Source organism: Macadamia integrifolia, chromosome 13, assembly GCF_013358625.1.
Source record: "Macadamia integrifolia cultivar HAES 741 chromosome 13, SCU_Mint_v3, whole genome shotgun sequence".
Taxonomy (NCBI): domain Eukaryota; kingdom Viridiplantae; phylum Streptophyta; class Magnoliopsida; order Proteales; family Proteaceae; genus Macadamia; species Macadamia integrifolia.
In genome coordinates, this window is record NC_056569.1 from 25820591 (window position 1) to 25840978 (window position 20388).

The 20388-nt window shown below is 38.3% G+C and overlaps 2 protein-coding genes across 3 annotated transcripts; one reads left to right on the plus strand and one right to left on the minus strand.

The window, feature by feature from the left end:
- Positions 1–120: 120 nt before the first annotated feature.
- LOC122058597 (protein disulfide-isomerase like 2-2-like) lies at positions 121–763 on the minus strand. Its single transcript, XM_042621231.1, has 2 exons — positions 543–763; positions 121–318 (listed from the first exon to the last, which is right to left on the minus strand). The coding sequence occupies exons 1-2, from the start codon at positions 714–716 to the stop codon at positions 136–138; spliced, it is 357 nt and encodes a 118-aa protein (XP_042477165.1). The 5' UTR covers positions 717–763; the 3' UTR covers positions 121–135.
- Positions 764–2924: 2161 nt separating this feature from the next.
- On the plus strand, positions 2925–18542 carry LOC122058637 (ubiquinol oxidase 4, chloroplastic/chromoplastic-like). Of its 2 annotated transcripts, XM_042621275.1 has the most exons (10): positions 3315–3432; positions 3557–3660; positions 3873–4068; positions 4546–4639; positions 5192–5307; positions 5587–5695; positions 7880–7948; positions 9650–9721; positions 9804–9851; positions 15728–18542. In XM_042621275.1, the coding sequence occupies exons 2-10, from the start codon at positions 3599–3601 to the stop codon at positions 15961–15963; spliced, it is 1002 nt and encodes a 333-aa protein (XP_042477209.1). In that variant the 5' UTR covers positions 3315–3432; positions 3557–3598; the 3' UTR covers positions 15964–18542. The 2 variants fall into 2 exon arrangements, with proteins under 2 accessions (XP_042477208.1, XP_042477209.1); XM_042621274.1 differs by lacking the exons at positions 3315–3432; positions 3557–3660 and adding an exon at positions 2925–3238.
- Positions 18543–20388: the final 1846 nt, after the last annotated feature.

The following is a 20388-nucleotide window of genomic DNA, read 5'->3' on the forward strand; positions in this document are numbered from 1 at the left end:
AAGACATATATTAACCTTTTTTCTCTATTACTCCACCACTATTATCCAGTTCAGAGTCCCCTTTAACTAGTAAGACAAGGAATCATTGTCAATACGATGCTTCTAAATCAAACAATTCAGTCGACTGAGGTGAAGCTAAAGATCATTTCTGTACCACACCTGAGCAAGCGACTTGTGTGCATCAGCATCAAGAGCCGCTACCGTAGCTACACCCTTCAACACAGTGGCTGCCTTCTCCCATATAGGTGTCAGAGCTTGACAATGACCACACCATGGCGCAAAGAATTCAACAAGAACAATCCTATTTGAGTTTAAAACCTAAGACAATTCCCAAAAATTCAGTTAGAAAGCAATATAGTAATGAAGAAATTGGAACTGCGAATATAATAGCCAACAGAAGAACCATGTATCTAGATATAGAAAATATTTCAAATTTTCTCAGATTTCTTCTGTAATTTCTTTAATTCTTAAAATCTCTTCCCAGATCAATAACATTGGCATAACATAGATTGATGCAAATGCAAATGGAAGATCAAGATTACCTTGGATTCGAAGTTCGACGGAGTGAGTTGAAGAACAGGCGACGAGGGTCCGTAAAGCGCACTAACGCTACCTCCGAGCTGGAGGAAGAACAAGAGAAGTGCGATCGAAGTAACAGACGACGGAGACATTCTCTCTCTCTCTCTCTCTATCTCTCGGCCGAAAGAACTGAGCATAAACCTCTTGACTCTCTAGAAACCCCCCACGGATCTGAGCTTTCACAGCTCTCGGTTCGAGCAAGAATCGAAAGACCCGTCGCAGCGATACACGTATGGCAACCAATGATGTGTTTCCACGTGTCTCCTTAAAGTATTCGTCGGCTTACGGACAACATTAATGGTAAGAATCACGATTCGTCGGGACGAGCCCAGTACAGGGTATAAAGGGCCCAATATCAGGCCCAGTCACAGATAGGCCCAGGCCTCTTAAGTAACAAGGAAATTGGGTTTTTTTTTTGGTAGCATGACTGTTACGACTTTCAACCACCTGGCCAGTAGCCATATATCCTTAGTTGAACCATAATTTTAGTTCACGGTATCGGATTTGGTATCATGCGATACCGGTCAATACCAATATGATATCAATATGTATTGAATAGTATCGATCTGAATTAAGTGTAAATTCATAAAAACACCTTGTTACTAGATACTAATGATACTTATTGGTGTCATATCGGTATCATTCGTGACCGATATTGATTGGATCGACTGATCCAAAACTGATACATAAAACTATGATTTGAATACCAAGCATCGTAGCTAAGGCATTATAAGCCCTATTGTATAGTGAGCATTTTCAAGAAAAATAAATTTTCTTGGCGTGTGAGTGGATTGTGATATCATGTAGGCACATTCTTTTTGAAATTAATAATTTTTAAATATTCATATTAGTGGTATTGTTTGCCACATGGCAATTTGAGTGGAACCAAAGTTTATCAAGTAGACTGAAATTCAGCCCATGAGATTAGAAGGACAATATGTTCATGAATTATGGGCTCCATAGATGCGGTAGAAAATATTATGTTCATCGGAGCCATTCCTTTATATAGAGTTGAGAAATTATTCTAACATGCAACCTCAATTGGAGAAGAGTTACATGACCATTTGAAGACCTCTCAATAACTTTATTTTATAAAATGAGTTTTTCTTAAGTTATGGTGAAGAGGAATCCCTTAATTATGGTGACTTCAAATGCACAAGGGACAATACATACTTGGAAAACATGCTAAAACCTTACATATATATATATATGTATATAGGGTTTGTGGACCCTATAATGGTATTGTATATTTTCATGTTTGCTGGAAGAAAACTTTGTCCTCATTTTATAGGAGATGTTTTTTTTTCACCATGCAACCAACCACCACAATATCCACTTAAATCGCAGATGCATAGATTGGTATTTATCCATGCAATTCCCAATTCACCCTAACATTTAGGCAACCCCGAATGGGGTCTAGACCATTGTTCTCCTCTGAACGTGGATGTGTGAAAACTCATTCCTATTTCCCAAAAAAAAAAAAAAAAAAAAAGTGAAAACTCATTCCTATTTTATACAACGAAATTAAAATTCAATTATATTGCGAGTTTGTATTACATACGATTGCAATGTGACCTACCTAAGTCTTCTTCATCGGTCTAGCCATGTATCAAATTTTATGGCTAAAGCTGCGTTTGATAACATTTCAAAAAAAGGTTCCTTTATCGGTCAAGCCATATACCAATCATATGTTTTCCCATAAATCGGCATGCACAATCTAGATGTACGGTCAGTGTAATCCTTCGTTTTCAAGAAAAAAAGTACTCCTTCTCGAATATAGTTCTAGCAGAAAAAGAATAAAAAAAAAACTGGTCCGGAGACTCCGGACTACTGAGGTTTGACCAATTTTTCTATTTGTATCGTGATTGAGCATCAATTAATCAGGCTTACATTGAATGGGCATGATACTATTTATTATCGGTAAATCGGTTTCATGTTTTAATCAGGTTACCTACTTGGAGTAATTGACCTTTGACGGGCTAGGGGGCTAGCAGTTGTTGGCCTCTCTAAAGTGGATATTTATTCTTATGGGTTAGGGGTAGAAATGTAGAATAGTAATTTCAGATAGGGTAAAAAGCAGGCTTAGTCAGGCTAAGGCAGGTACGTAGTCGTTAGCCGGTTAGTCCTACTCAGGTGAGGCTCTTACACTAGGAAAACTGGTTCCAATCGGGGCGGACTTGAATCGGATCCTTTAGAACCGGTTTTGGGCTTGACTGGTCGGATCCGACCCAGTCTGGCGTGGCCCTGGAATTGACACCCCAAGTTGTTAGTTGTTAGTGACATGCAAGTGTACGATCGACGCGCGCGCAACAAGCCAACGGCAACAACAGTCAACTTCAAAGAGAATCTGCCAGAGCGGAGAGCAATCGGAAAAGGAAAGTCCGAACGGCTGGCGATACGTGAAAACAGCTGCCTTCGACTAGTCCTTCCGTCTTTCCACTCCCCAATTCCCATGCGATTTCCAACTTAATTAGTTCAGAGGGAGAGAGAGAGGTTCCCTCATGGCGACTTCATCCATCTCTGCAGTTTCAGTCTGGCCGTCTTTGTCCCTGACCTCAGTGAAAGGCAGGGCAAGCTCAGCTTCTTTGAACTCACGAAACCGTTTTACTTACAACCCCTTGTCTTTTTCTTCCTGTTCTTCGCATCGATCTTTCAGGAGGTGAGCTCTTTTTCTTTTAATTAATTAATTAATTAATTAATTTTATTTTCTTTATTATTGGCTGTTCCCCACTCCCCCTTTCTGTCGTACCGGGTTTATGGGGTTCGACTTATGATTGATAATAGTCCTCGGACCTCCCATATGCTCTTGACGAGAAGTTGAAGGAATCACGATGATGCCTTGAATTTTTATTGGTAATATTCCCTCAATTTCCATAAATTATTAAACAATCATTCAAGAAATTTCTTGAATTTGAGCGAATTGCGTTTCATATGTTCGCGAAGCTGAAGGGTTCCTTCTTTTTTTTTTTTTTTTTAGGGGTGGGGAGGTGGAGTTCGCTACTCTGTAGCGATATTCAAAATGTGCTTGTTGTCAATATATGCTAAATTGAAGACAATCCTTAGAAATGTGGTAAATTGTCTGTGAGTAATTTGGATCTCAACAATTTATAACAGCATAAATGTGTTAAGAGCTCAGGAACTTCTCTTGATTCTTTTGAAATGAGAAACAGAGATTGTCCAATTGTATCAGTACGTATTGTTAAAGATTTTCTTGGGAAAAAAGTTGTGGTTTTAATTGAGTTGTTGACTTGTCTTTTGTTTTTAAGGAGTTCCTTTTCTTGTGTTTTATGTAGAAAATTTTGTAGAGTCCAAGCAACAATTTTGCAAGATGAAGAAGAGAAGGTAGTTGTGGAGAAGTCCTTCCAACCAAGTAGCTTTCCTCAGAATGATGGGGAAGGAAGCAACGGGGATACATCGGAGAATACATCCGTCAGTGCATTGGAGAGTTGGGTCATCAAGTTTGAGCAATCCATAAATATCTTTCTCACGGTTAATTTTCTTTGCTTCTGGATCTTTCTTCATTTTCATCATTTGCCAAAGTTGTTCGCATTTGTTTGGTGCAGAGTTGCCTATAATATGTTCTGTTGCTAAATTTATCTTACAATACGTCATTCATGCTATCTGGTTCCGATTTTGTTATCATTTTTTTTTTTAAATGTATTATTCTTCAAAAATTTATTGCTGTTGAGGCTCTTGGATTCAGTTGCAATCAGTTGTTTTACAACCTAGGGAAAAAGTAATAATATCTCAATTTGGCTTTGTCGATCTCCTATACAAACAGTGTGGCCTCAGTCCCTACCACGTCCCTATGTTGAGATTCTTGGAGGTTACCCTGATTTTATAATTTATGTACCTCAAGGCTTCATGAGATGGCATACTTACAAGTATTGGAGATGTTTTAATTCTTAAGAACCCCGTGATAGAACCATTCTTTTTCATCTTTGAACACTCTATTGATCATTGCAGGATTCAGTTATAAAGATACTTGATACTCTGTACCATGACCGGAATTATGCTAGGTTTTTTGTGCTGGAGACTATCGCAAGAGTTCCTTATTTTGGTCAGTGCCACAATTTCTAATTTATTTATCATTCTTGTGGCTTTATTGTTTATGTGATTTGGTTTGATGATTAGTGGTCTCTCAAAAGGGGGAGAAGAATGGTACCTCATATTCTGGGACCACGACTTAACTGTTGCTCAGATGTTAAGAAAAACTTTAATTTCTTGTCCTACGCTAAGTCTAGAACAACCATGCTAGGATGACTATTTTGATGGTCAACGAATAGGAAGAAGCCTGTTCTAAGTCTATACCAATCATTCTAAGATGACTATTTTGATGGTCAACGAATAGGAAGAAACCTGTTGGTGAGTGAGTCCAGAGATGGATCATGGATCCTGGTTTTTTATCGTTACTGATTTATGTGATGATTGGTGGAATCCTTTTTCAGATGTCTCTAGTTCTTCAAATCATTGTCAGTTTGATCATTAACTTGCTATATTGCTGAGTAATTGCATGGATGTCAGGTTTTGAACATTATGCTGTATCATGCATAATAGCTATAACATTTTTTTTGGGATGAATAGCTATAACAGTACTTTGTTGTTCTGGCAGCCTTTATGTCTGTTCTACATATGTATGAGAGTTTTGGTTGGTGGAGAAGATCAGATTATTTGAAAGTGCATTTTGCTGAGAGCTGGAATGAGATGCACCATCTTCTTATCATGGAGGTCTGAATCTATGTCTCTTTCAAGCCATGTTTTCGGGAATCTAATTTTCTGTTTCCTAACAACTTTGATACCTTTATGTTTTCTTGTTACGATCATTGTGGTACCATGGTATTAAATTTTACAGATGCATTTTTTTGTTCTAATGTTCTCATATATACCTGTTCAATAAGGCCAGATTGAGTTCCGAAATTTAACAATAAGATTAGTGAGCTGATAGACTTTGAAGTTTTACTTTCATGTTGCTTTCTATTTAGTGATGTTATGGTGGTTTGATTGCAGGAACTGGGAGGAAACTCGTGGTGGTTTGATCGCTTCCTTGCACAACACATTGCAGTATTTTATTATTTCATGACAGTTTTAATGTATATAGTGAGCCCAAGAATGGCATGTAAGTATATTACGATTCTGGTTATGAATTAACAGTTTCATTATGTTTCTCTTTTTTGCTTTATCATTATGTTATGCTTCCTGCTTATCCTGAACGGACCATTTAACTTATTGGTTGAAGGACACATAACCGAACGACAGCTCTTACAGAGACCCACATAGGCCAATCCTTCCCAAAATTTGTGGTCCAGGATAAACAATAAATCATGGTTTCTTTTCCCAACTTGCTTGAGTTTCGAACCCTGAATTCCCTAGAAGAAGCAAAGCTGGGCCTGGTTTTCATGTCTAGCTTGTGGTACACTTTATTTAGGATCAAGTCTTTTCTGCTCCTTGAAGAGGTTTGCTGTTACATGCTTATGTTTTCCTATTTTTTCTCCAATTAAGTCCTTGTAATATGGGTTGAGTAAGAGATTGTCAAGTGTTGTTATTAGTGGATGTCCATCTGTCAGTCCACGGGAGGGGTTAGTTGGGTTTTTAGAATTTTGTACATTGAAAGAGTCCTTGTAAGTTGTTAGCTTGAGGAAGGTGATACTCTTTAGGATGAGTGGTTAGTTCTATAATGTAGGAGGTAGTGGAATGAATGGAGGAGTTTATATAAGTTTTGCTCTCGATATAGTAGGGGTATTTTATCTTTTGGTATGTTAGGATCCCATAGTGGTGATATGGGGGGCTGATCCCACCTCGGTTATGAAAAAGTTTTGATGTGGGTTGATATGGTCGTGGGTTCCCTCACCTTATAAGCTGGTTTTTGGGGCTGAATTCTCCCAAGGTTTGTATAGTGATATTAGATCAGCTAATCTGTGGTCCCAACCCTCACACAAAAGGGGCAACTTGCTGCTAGAGTGAAGCTACTAGTGAGGGGCTACCTGCCACCAAACAGACCCTAGAGCAGAGTGGACCCGCTTAGAAAGGGCTACCTGATCTGGAGTGGGACACCATGGACGTTGGTATGGAAGTGTGGTGGCATGTTACAATTCCATGATCCCACATTGGTTACAAAAGAGATTTGATGTGGGTGGATGTGGTCTTGGGTTTCCTCACCTTATAAGGCAGTTTATGGGGGTTGAGTTCTCCCAAGGCTTGTATTGTTATGGGCATGATAACTTGACTGGGTAACTCGTGTGGAAGAGTCCCAACTTCCTTGATCTTTATCACGAGTCAAGTATGCCAGCTCCCGATCCTTGCCTTTGTTCTTATTTTCACCTATTTTGGGTGAATAAGAAAAAGACAAACTAGTTTCTTTGAGGGAAACCAACTTCTAAAACAACACTTTTAATTAGATGAAAAAATACCCTTACAATATTGAGACCAAGACTTATATAGACTCCTCCAACGTTTGACTACTAACATTCCTCTACTTCCTACATTTTAGCACTAACCACCACCACTCTTCTTAAAGAGTAGGACCTTGAGACCTTCATCAGACTAACAACTTACAAGGACTCTGTCAACGTACATAATTCTAAACCCATGGAATGACACAACACTTGACACGTCTCTCGCTTAACCCATATTATAAGGACTTAATTGAATAAAAAATAGGAAACATAGGCGCGTAACATCCCAGCCCTCTTAGCAATGGCATTGTCCTCAATGCTACACTCATCCATAATCCATGATGTCATCTTCCTCATTTTAACGTCAAGCTTCAATTAAAAACAGTTTCTTCATTTGATGCCCGGGGGCAAACTTCTCATTGCAATCAAAGCACAGACCCATAGAGTGCCTCTCTTGAAGGTTGGACATGAAAGATCTGCCTTTTATACCATGTAAAATCCATCAAAAGAAGCGTACAATTTTATTGAAGGGATTCATTTATTTTGACATAAAATGCCTAGAAAAGTTTCACTCATTCTAATTTACAGATTGTGGACTTAAGACAGCGGATCCCTCTATAGAATACTTCATATGAAACATACTCTATAATTAGATAGTTTACATTCTTTATTTTAATTCCACCCTTTTTATGTCAAAAAAATGGAACCAAATAAATAAATAAATAAAATAAAATAACCATCCTGCTCTGCATGTGTGTCTAATGTACCATTGTGATCATGCATATGCATTGCTCGTGCCTTACTGATTAATATAGGCTAAAGAAAAACTTTAAACCCTAGTTTTTACCCCTGGTAAGCTTAAATCTTAGATTTTGATACATGTACATTTGTATTCTTGCTTTCTGCAGATCATTTTTCTGAATGTGTGGAGGGGCATGCTTACGCAACTTATGACAAGTTTATCAAGCTACAGGGAGGTAAAAGTTATAGCCATAAATGAGCTCATCGTATTCAAATTGTGTACTAAAATATAATAACTTTTATTATTTAATTTATCAATGTGTATATATATATATATATATAGGAAGAAAGAACTACCCACTGGCGTAGGTACATGCCTAGACACAGCGGGTGCAGAAAGACTGCTTCCTCGCTGAAGATACTCCCACATGCTCTCCCATTCGCTCTGACGTGTACCTGCGCCTTGCCCAGGGTTAAAGAACACTACTTCCTAGTGTACCCTGTGCTCACACAAATGGGGAAGTGAAGCCAGGGCACGGGCATCTTTTCACAGCCTGGTTCCACTTCCCCATGTGTGTGGACATAGGGTACACTAGGATGTAGTGTTCTTTTTCCCATATATATCATTTGCTCCAGCCTACTCATTTGATACTTATGGGAATTATTTTTTCGTAATAAATTAATTTGGTGAATACAATATCTGAAGTCTCATTTGTATTGGTAGTTACCTATATATGGTGGGAGAGGTTTGGGAAATCTAATATAAGTCTAAGGATTGAGAGAATTTGGGTTTGGGAATGTCTACTAACACAAAATTCACAACATATATGCAGAAAATCAGGTCTAACAGCAGCCATAAATGATGAAGTTTCCAAATACAAGTGCAGAAAATTCATTCTGAAAATTCTTGGAAATTTAATAAAAGGATACATGATAGGTCAGTACCTTTCTTTGCTGTCCCTCGAGTTGGAATGTTGTGATCTAGTGCTAAGTCGCTTTTGGACTCCAAAGAATTTTTCCTTAGCGCCTTATTTCTGTTAATTGATGAATCCCCATAGTGATTGGGGTGTAATTTAAGCCAAAAGTGGGAAAACGGGACTAATATGAAAATTTATGTAAATCAAATTTAGGTCGTGTGGGAAAGTTCAATTTTCTGAAGTTTTTAAGTCAGAAGATGGTGAAACAGGTCTAGGATTTACATCAAACCACAAACCAGTTCTATGAGAGAGAGGCACATTCATGGGCGACCTGCTAAGGCATCTTTACACATTTGAATGCAGTTTACCTAAACTACCCTTTGAATTGAGATTCTTAATGTGATTTGAAGAGAGATGAGGAATCTGTGTGAATTTACATTATTAGATCCGTTACATAATTGACACGTCATCCTATAGGGACAAAAAAAGCATGGTTACAAACAGACGCGCCTTTCTTTCCCTTTCACTATCAAATAAGACAAGATCCTGGATTAAAATATATGGAAAAATCTGTAGTGTTTGATCATGAAATATCAAAGGGTATATAATTAATGGGTTGGTACTTTGTTTTCAGAAAATAAATTGATATGTTTGTGCACTCCTGAAATCTAGGAAAGCCATTTCTCACCGTACTAATTGAGCATTTTCTGTTTCTAATTGTATGTCGCAAAAGCTATTATTTACGTATGCACCAATTTATTCCATTAAGCATCAAAACAAGTATTATATATGTATTTGTATTATATGTTTCATGTGTTCTTTTGGATTTCTCATAGACCTAAAATTTATAGTGTACACCTGTTTCCAGGTGAACCTGCACTACATGGGTTAACATAGATTTATCTATATGTTAATCTTTGGTCTTGTATATATGTGCTTGTGCCTGTGTATGTGTTATGTTACTGTAATAATTTGATATATTCTATTGATTGAACGATATGTATCTTTATTTTGGTGCAGATGAGTTGAAAAAATTGCCTGCCCCTGAGATCGCTGTCAAATATTATACTGGGGGTGACTTGTATTTATTTGGTAGGTCAACTAAATGCTGCATAAGGTTCTTTGTCTTTTGTCATGCAATGAATTTTGACAATTCTGTTGTATTTTTTTCTAGATGAGTTTCAAACCTCCAAAGTTCCCCATTCTCGAAGACCAAAAATAGGTAAGGATCTAGCATACTTCATTGTTTGGTTCATGCTGTAGTTTCTTGTTGTCTGATTCAGTAGCTCTTTGTTGCCCACTTTCTTGAACCATTGGAATGCCCAGTCAGGATTCATGTAGCCAGCCTGAATATTTATGTTAAGGATTTGTTAATAGGTTGATTATCTTTTGAAGTTCTGTGATGTATATTGTTGATGCTGGATAGTGGATACTGTCATCAACATCTCACACATTTTTGAGAGTATGGGAAGCCAATACTGGATGGATCCACTAAAAATGACCTGGGTATAATTATGAGCAGGAATATCCCCATTCATTTTTGGGTTGTAAGAATGGAGCCAATGGTTTAGAAGGGAAATTCTCCTATGTTTAACTTTCTTCTGACTCTGCACGTGCTTATTTATGTAGATGAGCTGTTTTGCACCATATGTTTCAGTTTTATATAGTGGGTGGATCTTAGTGTGATGGTAAGGTTGCTCTGTTCAAGTCCGTAAACAGCCTCTCTGCAAGGCAGGGATAAGGCTGCATACATTATGACCCTCCCCATACCTTGCAGTGGCTGGAGCCTCGTGCACTGGGTTTGCCCTTCTTCTTTCTTCTTTTTTTGTTTTGTTTTTTGTTTTTTGTTTTTTTGTTTTTTTTTTTTGTTTTTTCCCACTTTTACATAATGGGTGCTACCCTTTCTGCTACCTCATATATGAGCCACTTATTATATGATATTATGCACTAATAGCAAGGTTGCAATTAAATGATTGTTTTCATCTACTTGTAGCATTTTAATGCGTAAATTCTGGTGGCAAATTATTGAGTGAAGTGATTGCAATCTGTTAGATCAAACACCAAGAAATATTAAAATAAATAGACAAAAGATCCGCACGACATAGAGATTTAACGAGGTTCACACACCAGGGTGGTGTGCTACGTCTTGGGGTGAAGAAGAAGAAGTTTCACTATGCAGAAACGAAATTGCACCCAAGCAACGACGAGAAAACTCGCCCTGAAACCCTAGCTCGAAACCCCCCAAAAATGTAATGACTTTCTCAACGAGACAACAATACATTATATACTCCAAGTTGTGAGTTGACCCATCGGGTCACGGTAGAACCATACGGCTCCAGGCTTGGGCCTATCGGCCCAACCCCTCTGCTTCCATCATAGATCTCAAAAAACTTCCCATTCAGGTCGCCACCAAAATATGTCGGAGCAAGTCAATTTTCAAAATAGGTTAAGAATTCCAAACAAACTTAACAAATCCCCACCTGTCCTTGAATTCTCCTCAAACAAACAAACAAATAGCTAAAAACTTCATCTTCTCCAATAACCCTCATGATACATCGGATTGTCATCAGTACCAATCTTCAGCACTTGAATATTACCTTGAGCAATTATCTCTTTGATGAAATGATACCGAACATCAATGTGCTTTGTCCTCTCATGATATATCGGATCTTTAGTCAAGTGAATAGCACTCTGGACGTCACAATGGACAACAATCACCCCATGATCCATGCTGAGTTCTCCCAACAAACCTCTAAGCCAAATAGCTTCTTTAATTGCCTCAATCACTACCATATACTCTGCTTCAGTAGTAGATAATGCAATTGTAGCCTGTAAAGTAGCTTTCCAACTAACCGTACTTCCTCCAAGAATAGATACATAGCCTATGAGTGGCCTCTTCTTGTTAAGATCACCTGCATAATCTGAATCAACATAACCAGATAAATTATCACCATTCCTCCCAAACTCCAAACAAACACCAGAGGTCCCTTTCAAATACCTAAGTATCCACTTCACTGCTTCCCAATAAGCTTTACCTGGACATGACAAATTTCTGCTCACCACACTAACAGCTTGTGAAATGTCAGGACGAGTGCAAACCATAGCATACATAATAGAGCCAACTGCACTAGAGTATGGAACATGTGACATGTACTCCATCTCTTCATTTGTCTTAGGTGATAAAGCAGCTGAAAGTCTAAAATGAGATGCAAGAGGAGTATTTACAGGTTTGGCATCTTTCATGCCAAAACGATTCAATACCTTCTCAGTGTACTTCTGTTGAGATAGCCACAGCTTCCCCGCTTTTCTATTCCTCTTGATCTCTATACCAAGGATCTTCCTTGCTGCCCCCAAATCTTTCATCTCAGAACTCAATTATTCCTTCAACTTGTTGACCTCATTCCTGTCTTTTGCTGCAATCAACATATCATCAACATAAAGCGGCAAATATATGAATGACCTATCAGAGAGCCTTTTGAAATAAACACAATAGTCATATTGACACCTACAGTATTCAAAACTAGCCATAACTGAATCAAACCTTTTATACCACTGTCTAGGAGATTGTTTCAAACCATATAGGGACTTCTTCAACAAACATACATGGTCCTCCTTACCTTCAATAGCGAACCCTTCAGGTTGATGCATATAAATCTATTCTTCTAGTTCACCGTGCAAGAATGCTGTTTTCACATCAAGTTGCTCCAACTCCAAATCATGCATAGCAACTAAAGCAAGTAGGACACGAATAGAACTATGCTTAACAACAGGTGAGAAAACATCATTAAAATCAATTCCTTGTACCTGACTGTAGCCCTTTGCAACCAACCGTGCCTTATACCTAGCATCTTCAACACCTAAGGTAGATTCCTTCTTGAAGACCCATTTGCAGCCAACAAATTTTCTTCCCTGTTCTCGGCTTGACAAGCTCCCAAGTCTGATTTTTATAAAGAGATTCCATCTTCTCATTCATAGCAATCAACCATTTTGTAGAATCAACTGAAGTAACAGCTTCAGAATATGTTGTAGGCTCACTATTTTTAATTGTATCTGCAACAGACAATGCATAAGCAACAAATTCAGCATGCCAATACTTTTGTGGTTGTCTAATATTCCTCTTTGGCCTATCCTTGGCAATGCTGTACCGCTCTTCTTCTTGATTCTCTTGAGCATCATCTCCTTCAGTAAAAGTAGGCAGTTGAACTGAAGTAGATTGTGCTTTGTTTGAAGATGAACCACCAATTTCAAATTCCAGATTCTCTCTAGATTTTTCTTGACCTTCATCACAATGAACATGAGCTTCTTTCCTAGGATGCAACATAGCAGATTCATCAAAAGTAACATCTCTGCTGATAAGAAATTTTGGAGACTTTGGATCAGGACACCACAACCTGTATCCTTTCACTCCAGATCCAAACCTAAGAAAAATGCATTTCTTGGCCCTAGGTTCCAACTGCCTTTCATTCACATGTGCATAAGCAGGACATCCAAATACTTTTAAATTGGAATAGTCTGCAGGCTTACCTGACCAAACCTCCTATGGAGTCTTGCACTCAATAGCTGTGCAAGGAGATCGATTCACCAAAAAGGTTGCTGTGTTAACTGCTTCTGCCCATAACTCCTTGCCCAATCCTGCATTTGATAACATACACTTCGCATTTTCTAACAAGGTTCTATTCATACACTCTGCCACTCCATTCTGCTGGGGTGTTTTAACAATTGTATGGTGTCTTGCATTACCTTCATTTTTGCAGAACTCATTAAAGTCACCTTCACAAAAACTCTAGGCCATTGTCGGTTCTCAACCTCTCAATTTGTTTCTCAGTCTGCTTCACAAGCAAATTCTTCCACTGTTTGAAAGTGACAAATACTTCATTTTTGTGCTTCAAGAAATAGACCCAAACCTTCCTAGAGAAATTATCAATGAAAGTAAGCAAGTACCTTACACCAGCCCCCTTTGAAGCAACCCTGGAGGGCCTCCATAGGCCTGAATGAATGTAGTACAAAGTTTCCTTGGTCCTGTGAATAGCAGTACTGAAACTGACTCTCTTCTGCTTCCCAAACACAAAATGCTCACAGAACTCCATTGTTCCTGTACTCTGACCACACAACAAACCCCTTTTACTTAATGATGCCATCCCTTTTTCACTCATATGGCCTAACCTCATGTGCCATAAATTTGTGACATCTGATTCAGACATAGATGATGAAGCTGCTGCAACAGACCCAGTGACTGTAGTACCTAGCAACACATACAAACTGTCAACCTTAATTCCTTTCATCAATAAGAGAACACCCCTACTAATCTTCATGACTCCACCATCAGCTGTATATTTGCACCCATTTGAATCAAGAGTGCCTAAACTGATGAAATTCTTTTTCAAATCAGAGACATGCTTGACATTAAACAAAGTTCTGACAATACCATCATACATCTTGATCCTGATCGCTCCCATTCCAATATTCCTATAAGAGGCATTATGTTCCATCAACACAATTCCACCTCGAACTGATTCGTATGTGGAGAATCATTCACGATTAGGACACATATGGTAGGAACAACCAGAGTCAAGAATCCATTCATCCTGTGATCTGACTCTGTCATTAGTCACCAAAAGCATATCAGACTCACTCTCATCTTCAGCAATACTAGCTTCTACAGAATCATCTCTCTTCTGTTGATTTTGGGCACCACCACTTGCTTTCTGCTTATTCAAAAGCTTATAGCATTCAGATTTAATATGCCCCTTTTTCTTACAGTAATTGCAGGTCAAATTCTTGTGCTTAGATTTTGATCTAGCCTTATTTTTGTCACCATTTGAACCCTTTTCATTTGCTCTCCCTCTAGCTACCAAACCAACACCATCAGATTTATTTATAGACGTCAACTCATCATCAATCTTCTGCTTGCTTTGCAGATTCGTTTTGACATCCTCAACAGAGATTGTCTCTCTACCATGAATCATGGTATCTCTAAAATGCTTATAAGATGGAGACAGAGAACATAACAATAATAGGGCCAAATCTTCATCGTCTATTTTAACATCTATCCTTTTCAAATCAGTAACAATAGAATTAAATTCAGATATGTGGGATTTAATGAAAGTACCTTCACCCATATGAAGGGTATACAGTTGCTACTTCAATCTCAACCTATTGGTAAGGGATTTGGTGAGGTAGAGATTCTCTAACTTAACCATAACTCTGCAACCGTTTTCTCTGAGAGAACTTCCTATAGAATATCATTCGAAAGACACAACTGAATAGCTGAAAGGGCTTTATCATCCAACTCGTTCCAATCATCATTGGTCATAGTTGCAGGTTTCTTCGTCTTTCCAAATAGGGTTTTCTTCAAACCCTGCTGTGTAAGAATAGCCATCATTCGAACCTGCCATAGACTAAAATTGATGTTGCCGTCGAACCTATCAGTATTGTATTTCGCCGAAGTCATGGATCGAAGTAACCCAAAGCTCTGATACCAGTTTGTTAGATCAAACACCAAGAAATACGAAAATAAATAGACAAAAAATCTGCACGACACAGAGATTTAACGAGGTTCACACACCAGGGTGGTGTGCTACGTCCTCGGGCGAAGAAGAAGAAGTTTCACTATACAGAAGCGAGATTACACCCAAGCAGCGGCGAGAAAACTCGCCTTGAAACCCTAGCTCGAAAACGCCCCAAAATATAATGACTTTCTCAACTCCAATTCACGGGTCGACCCATCGGGTCACGGTCGATCCGGTCGAACCCCTCTGCTTCCATCACAGATTTCAGAAAACTTCCCATTCGGGTCGCCACCAAAATATGTCGGAGCAGGTCAATCTTCAAAACGGCTTAAGAATTCGAGACAAACTTAACACAATCTTTGGTTCCTATAGTTCTTGTAGTTATTTTGTTGTTTTAATATTTTTATGGAGATGAAACACAATCAATAATTTCAAACTACTGTATTGGTGCATGTGCTTGACTTATTGTATGTTTACTTTTTCTACATTTCATTGTTTAAAACCTTAATATTTTAAGAAAAGCTCCGCATTCTCTCTTTTGATTTTAGAAGAGTAACATGATAATGATCCTTACTTTCTTTTCATTTAGAGAACTTGTATGACGTGTTTCTCAACATAAGGGATGATGAAGCAGAACACTGCAAGACAATGAAGGCATGCCAGACTCATGGGAATCTTCATTCACCTCACTCTTATCTTGACAATGAACAGGAGGATGATTTGGGTTGTGTTCTGCCTCAAGCAGATTGTGAAGGTATTGCAGATTCTATTAAAAAATCTGTAACGTCTCCTCAAAGACAAGCAGATAAAATGGAAATTAGTTAAAATGGTAGCAAATTTGAAGGTATTGTAGATTGTATTAAAAAATCTGTAACGTCTCCTCAAAGACAAGCAGATAAAATAGAAATTAGTTAGAATGGTAGCAAAGTTTTGTATGTAGATTGATATCGATTGAATACATAAGTTGTTCGGTACAGGATTCTCTTCCATTTCTAGTTCATTTCTTTAATACATGTTCTTGGTAGTGTTTACCATGTAAGTAGGACGGTACAGGATTCTCTTCCATTTCTAGTTCATTTCTTTAATCCCTGTTCTTGGTAGTGTTTGCCATGTAACTAGGAGGTACTTGCCTGATTTTGAATTGGACAGTGACACATATTGGCTCATCTTCAAATAGGGTGTGACTGAAACTGCCTATTCCAGCAGTCGACTTACTCGAGCTATACATTATGAAGTTTTCTATCTGCCATTGAAGGCTAAATTCAGATTGGTTGTCTTCCTTCAAGGGGGGTTAGGCAGACTTCAGCTTTGGTTTTTCACTCCAGTTTTGTTTGGATGGTGGTAGATGTGGTTACATGCCCTGTTGTTTGATTTTGAATTGGACAGTAGAGGGACATTTATCGTGATGTTTACTTATTTCCCAATTGACTACTGAAAATATGAGCAATTCAAAATTGAGGTCCAGCTAATGCAACCTCACTGCCTTTCATAGCTCATCTGTTTGCATAGGAAAGCAAAAGGAGACATGTAATGGTAAACCTCGTGACTTATGATCTTCAGACTATCCTTGGCATGCGTACCACCCTTAGTTACTTTGTGAACATGTCAGTTATCACGGTAAGAGTGACCAAAAAATTCCAGACCACCTGGACTAGTTTATCTCTCTTGGTCAAAGAAGGCAAGCGTAGGCACAAGCGGCCTTGCTATGGCTTCCGTATCAGGAGGAAGTGGATGCTGCTGATTGGTATATTTATGATTTCCAGCCTGATGTGGGATCAGCCCAATATAACTTTTCCTAGCGGTTCACTCTGGGGATGCAATTCTTAGGAGAACCTGGCTTGGCTTCACTCTGGCGATATGAATCTTAGTAGAACTTTCCCCTATACACCGGCTTATAAGGTGAGGGAACCCAAGATCATTTCAAATCCCTTTGTAACTGAAGTGGGATCAGCCCCCATATGATTGATTTGGAATCGTGGTTTGGTACCTCTCTTCCTTAAGGGAGGAGTTGGGGTTTTGGGAGTCTGTTGATGTGCTGCTTCATGTATTTGGCTTTAAAGGAAGAACCTGATTTGAGTGAAAACTGAAACTAGTCAAATTCCAAGCTGGTACACTTGTTGTGATATGAACTAAATCCCCTGGTTTCCAAGGTACAACATGAGATTTTGACCATTGAAGCAGTCAAGGCATTGGTATAGAATCTGTACCCTTGCTTGGAGAGAGGAGAAGAAATTAACTAAGTGAGCATTTCAAGTGTTGGCTTGCATCGCATGAAATATGGACTTTGGCATTTTGTGACCAATATGGTTAAAGCAACAACTGGGAAAAGGTGGGAGCATCGAATGGCGTATGAGTATGATATTTCCTTTGTTTCGCTCTCTTCCTTCTAATGCTTCTTTTACCAACTGCCCAGAAAGTAGAGGCCCTCTCTCTATCTTATGCACAGGGACGCGCATACACGCAACAGCAACCGCCACACTATACTGACTGCGAAAGCCACTCAAAAAGGCCCATAAAGGGTGGTACATGGGGGAGAGACGAGGCCAATGGAAGCTTCTTTCTGTTGTTGCAAATGGTTTGGTAGGCAATTGTGCAAGAGAAACCAACGTGTACCGCATGAACTGACTTCTCAGTTCACATAGTGCATGTGATGCATGAACTGACTTCACCTCCGCACTTCTCGCTTCTATATAATATCTTCACCATTTTATGCTCACATAACCTTGAAGCAGCTTGAACATAGAGAGAGAGAGAGAGAGAGAGAGAGAGAGAGAGAGAGATTTCAGTTGTGTCTCCCGGGGCAGTAATCATGGGCAACAATGGGGAGAAGCCAAGGAAGGTGGGGAAGCTGGTCAGATACACTGCAAAGATGGTTAGCTTCTTAAGGAGGAGCATTGATAGGTCAGGAACAGAGGTTTCAATTCCCCCTCCTACTCAGGCGGTTCATTGTGATGACCTTTTCTTTTCGTCTGGTAAGTGCGAAGGCACTCAAATAGATGGTATTGCTGCTGATCCAGTGGTGGCAGCTATGATTGTAGCTCAGAATCACTTCAGTCTTAGACCAAATCTTTTGATCTAAAGAGATAGATAAAAGCACTAATCTTCATCTCTAATGCTCCCTTAGTGTTCCTTATTAAAAGTGAAAATGTTTATCAAGGAAATGATGTTAGTTGTAAGTGGTAAATGGTAACCCCATTTTAATCTATGTTGTTATTATGTAAGGAGCTAGTGCCACTGTTAAGAAAATATCTTGATGGAGTGGGTTTGCAGAGTCCAATAGTGGAACTTTTATTTCCTCTTATAGGGTCGATCCCAAACCTCACTTTATAAATAGTCAACACTAACCTAATAAATGTGCCGTAAAAGAGGATAGATAAAGACTGATATTGATCATGCTTGCTTTATTTGATCTCCTTGCTATATCTTGTTTGCATATTTTCTGTCATTGCATTCCCGGCTACTTTGGTGAGATCCACGGCTCTGTTTTCTGGTTAATGGAATACGCCCCCTTAACAACATGTGGTTAATGGAATACATGAAACACAATTCATTGAAGAGAAATTATAATGAATTGTAATTAGAAGCCAGGGAGTTGGTTATTGTAAGAAACTAAACCTTTTGATCTCTTATTAGTTTCAATACAAGGAAATTTCCAATACAAGAAAGGGGGTGTATTACGAGATCTAGTGCAATACATGTTGTTTGAATAGTCGACCATCCTTCATTTATAGGTATCAAGTGAAAAAGTTTAGAATATTGTACACTAACTTCGGTTGACTGATCTATTAATAAGGCTGTACCTCAAGGCATTTTAATATAAATATTATCCTTTGGGATTGTAGCTGTCCCATTGATTGAACCCTAACAGGGTATTGGTGACTTTGATTCAACCTTTTCTTATCAGGAGAGGAGAGTTATGAAAATCATAAAACTGTAAGTCTGAATCTTTACACCTTATCTGATAAACTTGAGAAAAAGAAAGTTTGGGAGCTTCAAATCTACAGTCACCAGAAGCATAGCCAAAATTTTGACAACAATTGCATGTTGAGGATTTCCATTCATACCACAAAACTAGGAAGAAAACTTGTAAGAAAAAATAATTCTTCACCGTCTTCCACTGGAATAACATCTGATACCTCCGTATCCTCATATCTCTATACAAACTGTTTAAATATTAGTTCACTTCAATATCTTATAAGTATACAAGAACTCATAATCTACTTTCTAGAAAATATCTTAAAGTTGCTGATGAAATGTAAATACTTGTAATTTATGATCCATAATTTTTTTTTTCCTTGAATTCCAATGGACTAGTTAATACCATCTAGAAATTTTGGCTCAATAAACTCTACCACGGTTATAGCCATTCATATATTTATACCATGGGTGGTCGGATTAGTTTAGTCACAAGAAAAATGTTTCCGTATCATGTGTTTCAAAATTTCATAACCCAACTCCACCCATTGATGTAATCATCTAACATGCATGATAGACATGATTTAAACATTTGTAACTAATGTGAGCATTGAATAAATGGACCAACAAGTTATTTAATGGATATGATGGTTTATAACCTATATAGGGGGTATGGGTGGGGATGGGCATGCTCATATTTGGGATGACAAAATCCAATCTCCACCCCCACAAGAAAATAAAATGAAATAAAATAAAGTTACCATATGGGCAAGGACTTTGCTGTAGAGATGCTTGTTACAAAAATAGTATTTCTATAAGCTTCGCCTTGCTGAATCTTGAACATAGTTTTAAGGCATTTTCCTACATATGTTTTTGCTCCTCTTATCACATGAACCAAGTATCAAATTAGGCAAAAGTCTTCTTTTACAAGTAGAGGAGGAAGAAACCCTTCACCATTGATGATGTGACATCACAAACTCCCGGCCCATTTGGTGTCGAAACTATCCTTCCCTTAGGCATCCAATGGTATAAATGCCCATGATGAAGGAAAGGTAGATGGAAACTGAGTCCATCAAATTATGATCACTAATTTAGCAAGTCACCACGGACATGAAATGTAGGAACAACACCAATACTTATACATGCAAGGATCTAAAAAGATAAATAATAATAACTAATAGATAATCATAGTCCGTTCAGGATGGTCACTATTGTCCATTATACATTTGGATCATCTCTCACTCACCCCTTCGTCACCTTCTATCTAATCAATCTCAACCGTTGGATGTAGGAAGGGATTTCTAGATTTAGTCATATATAAGATTTTAGAGCTCT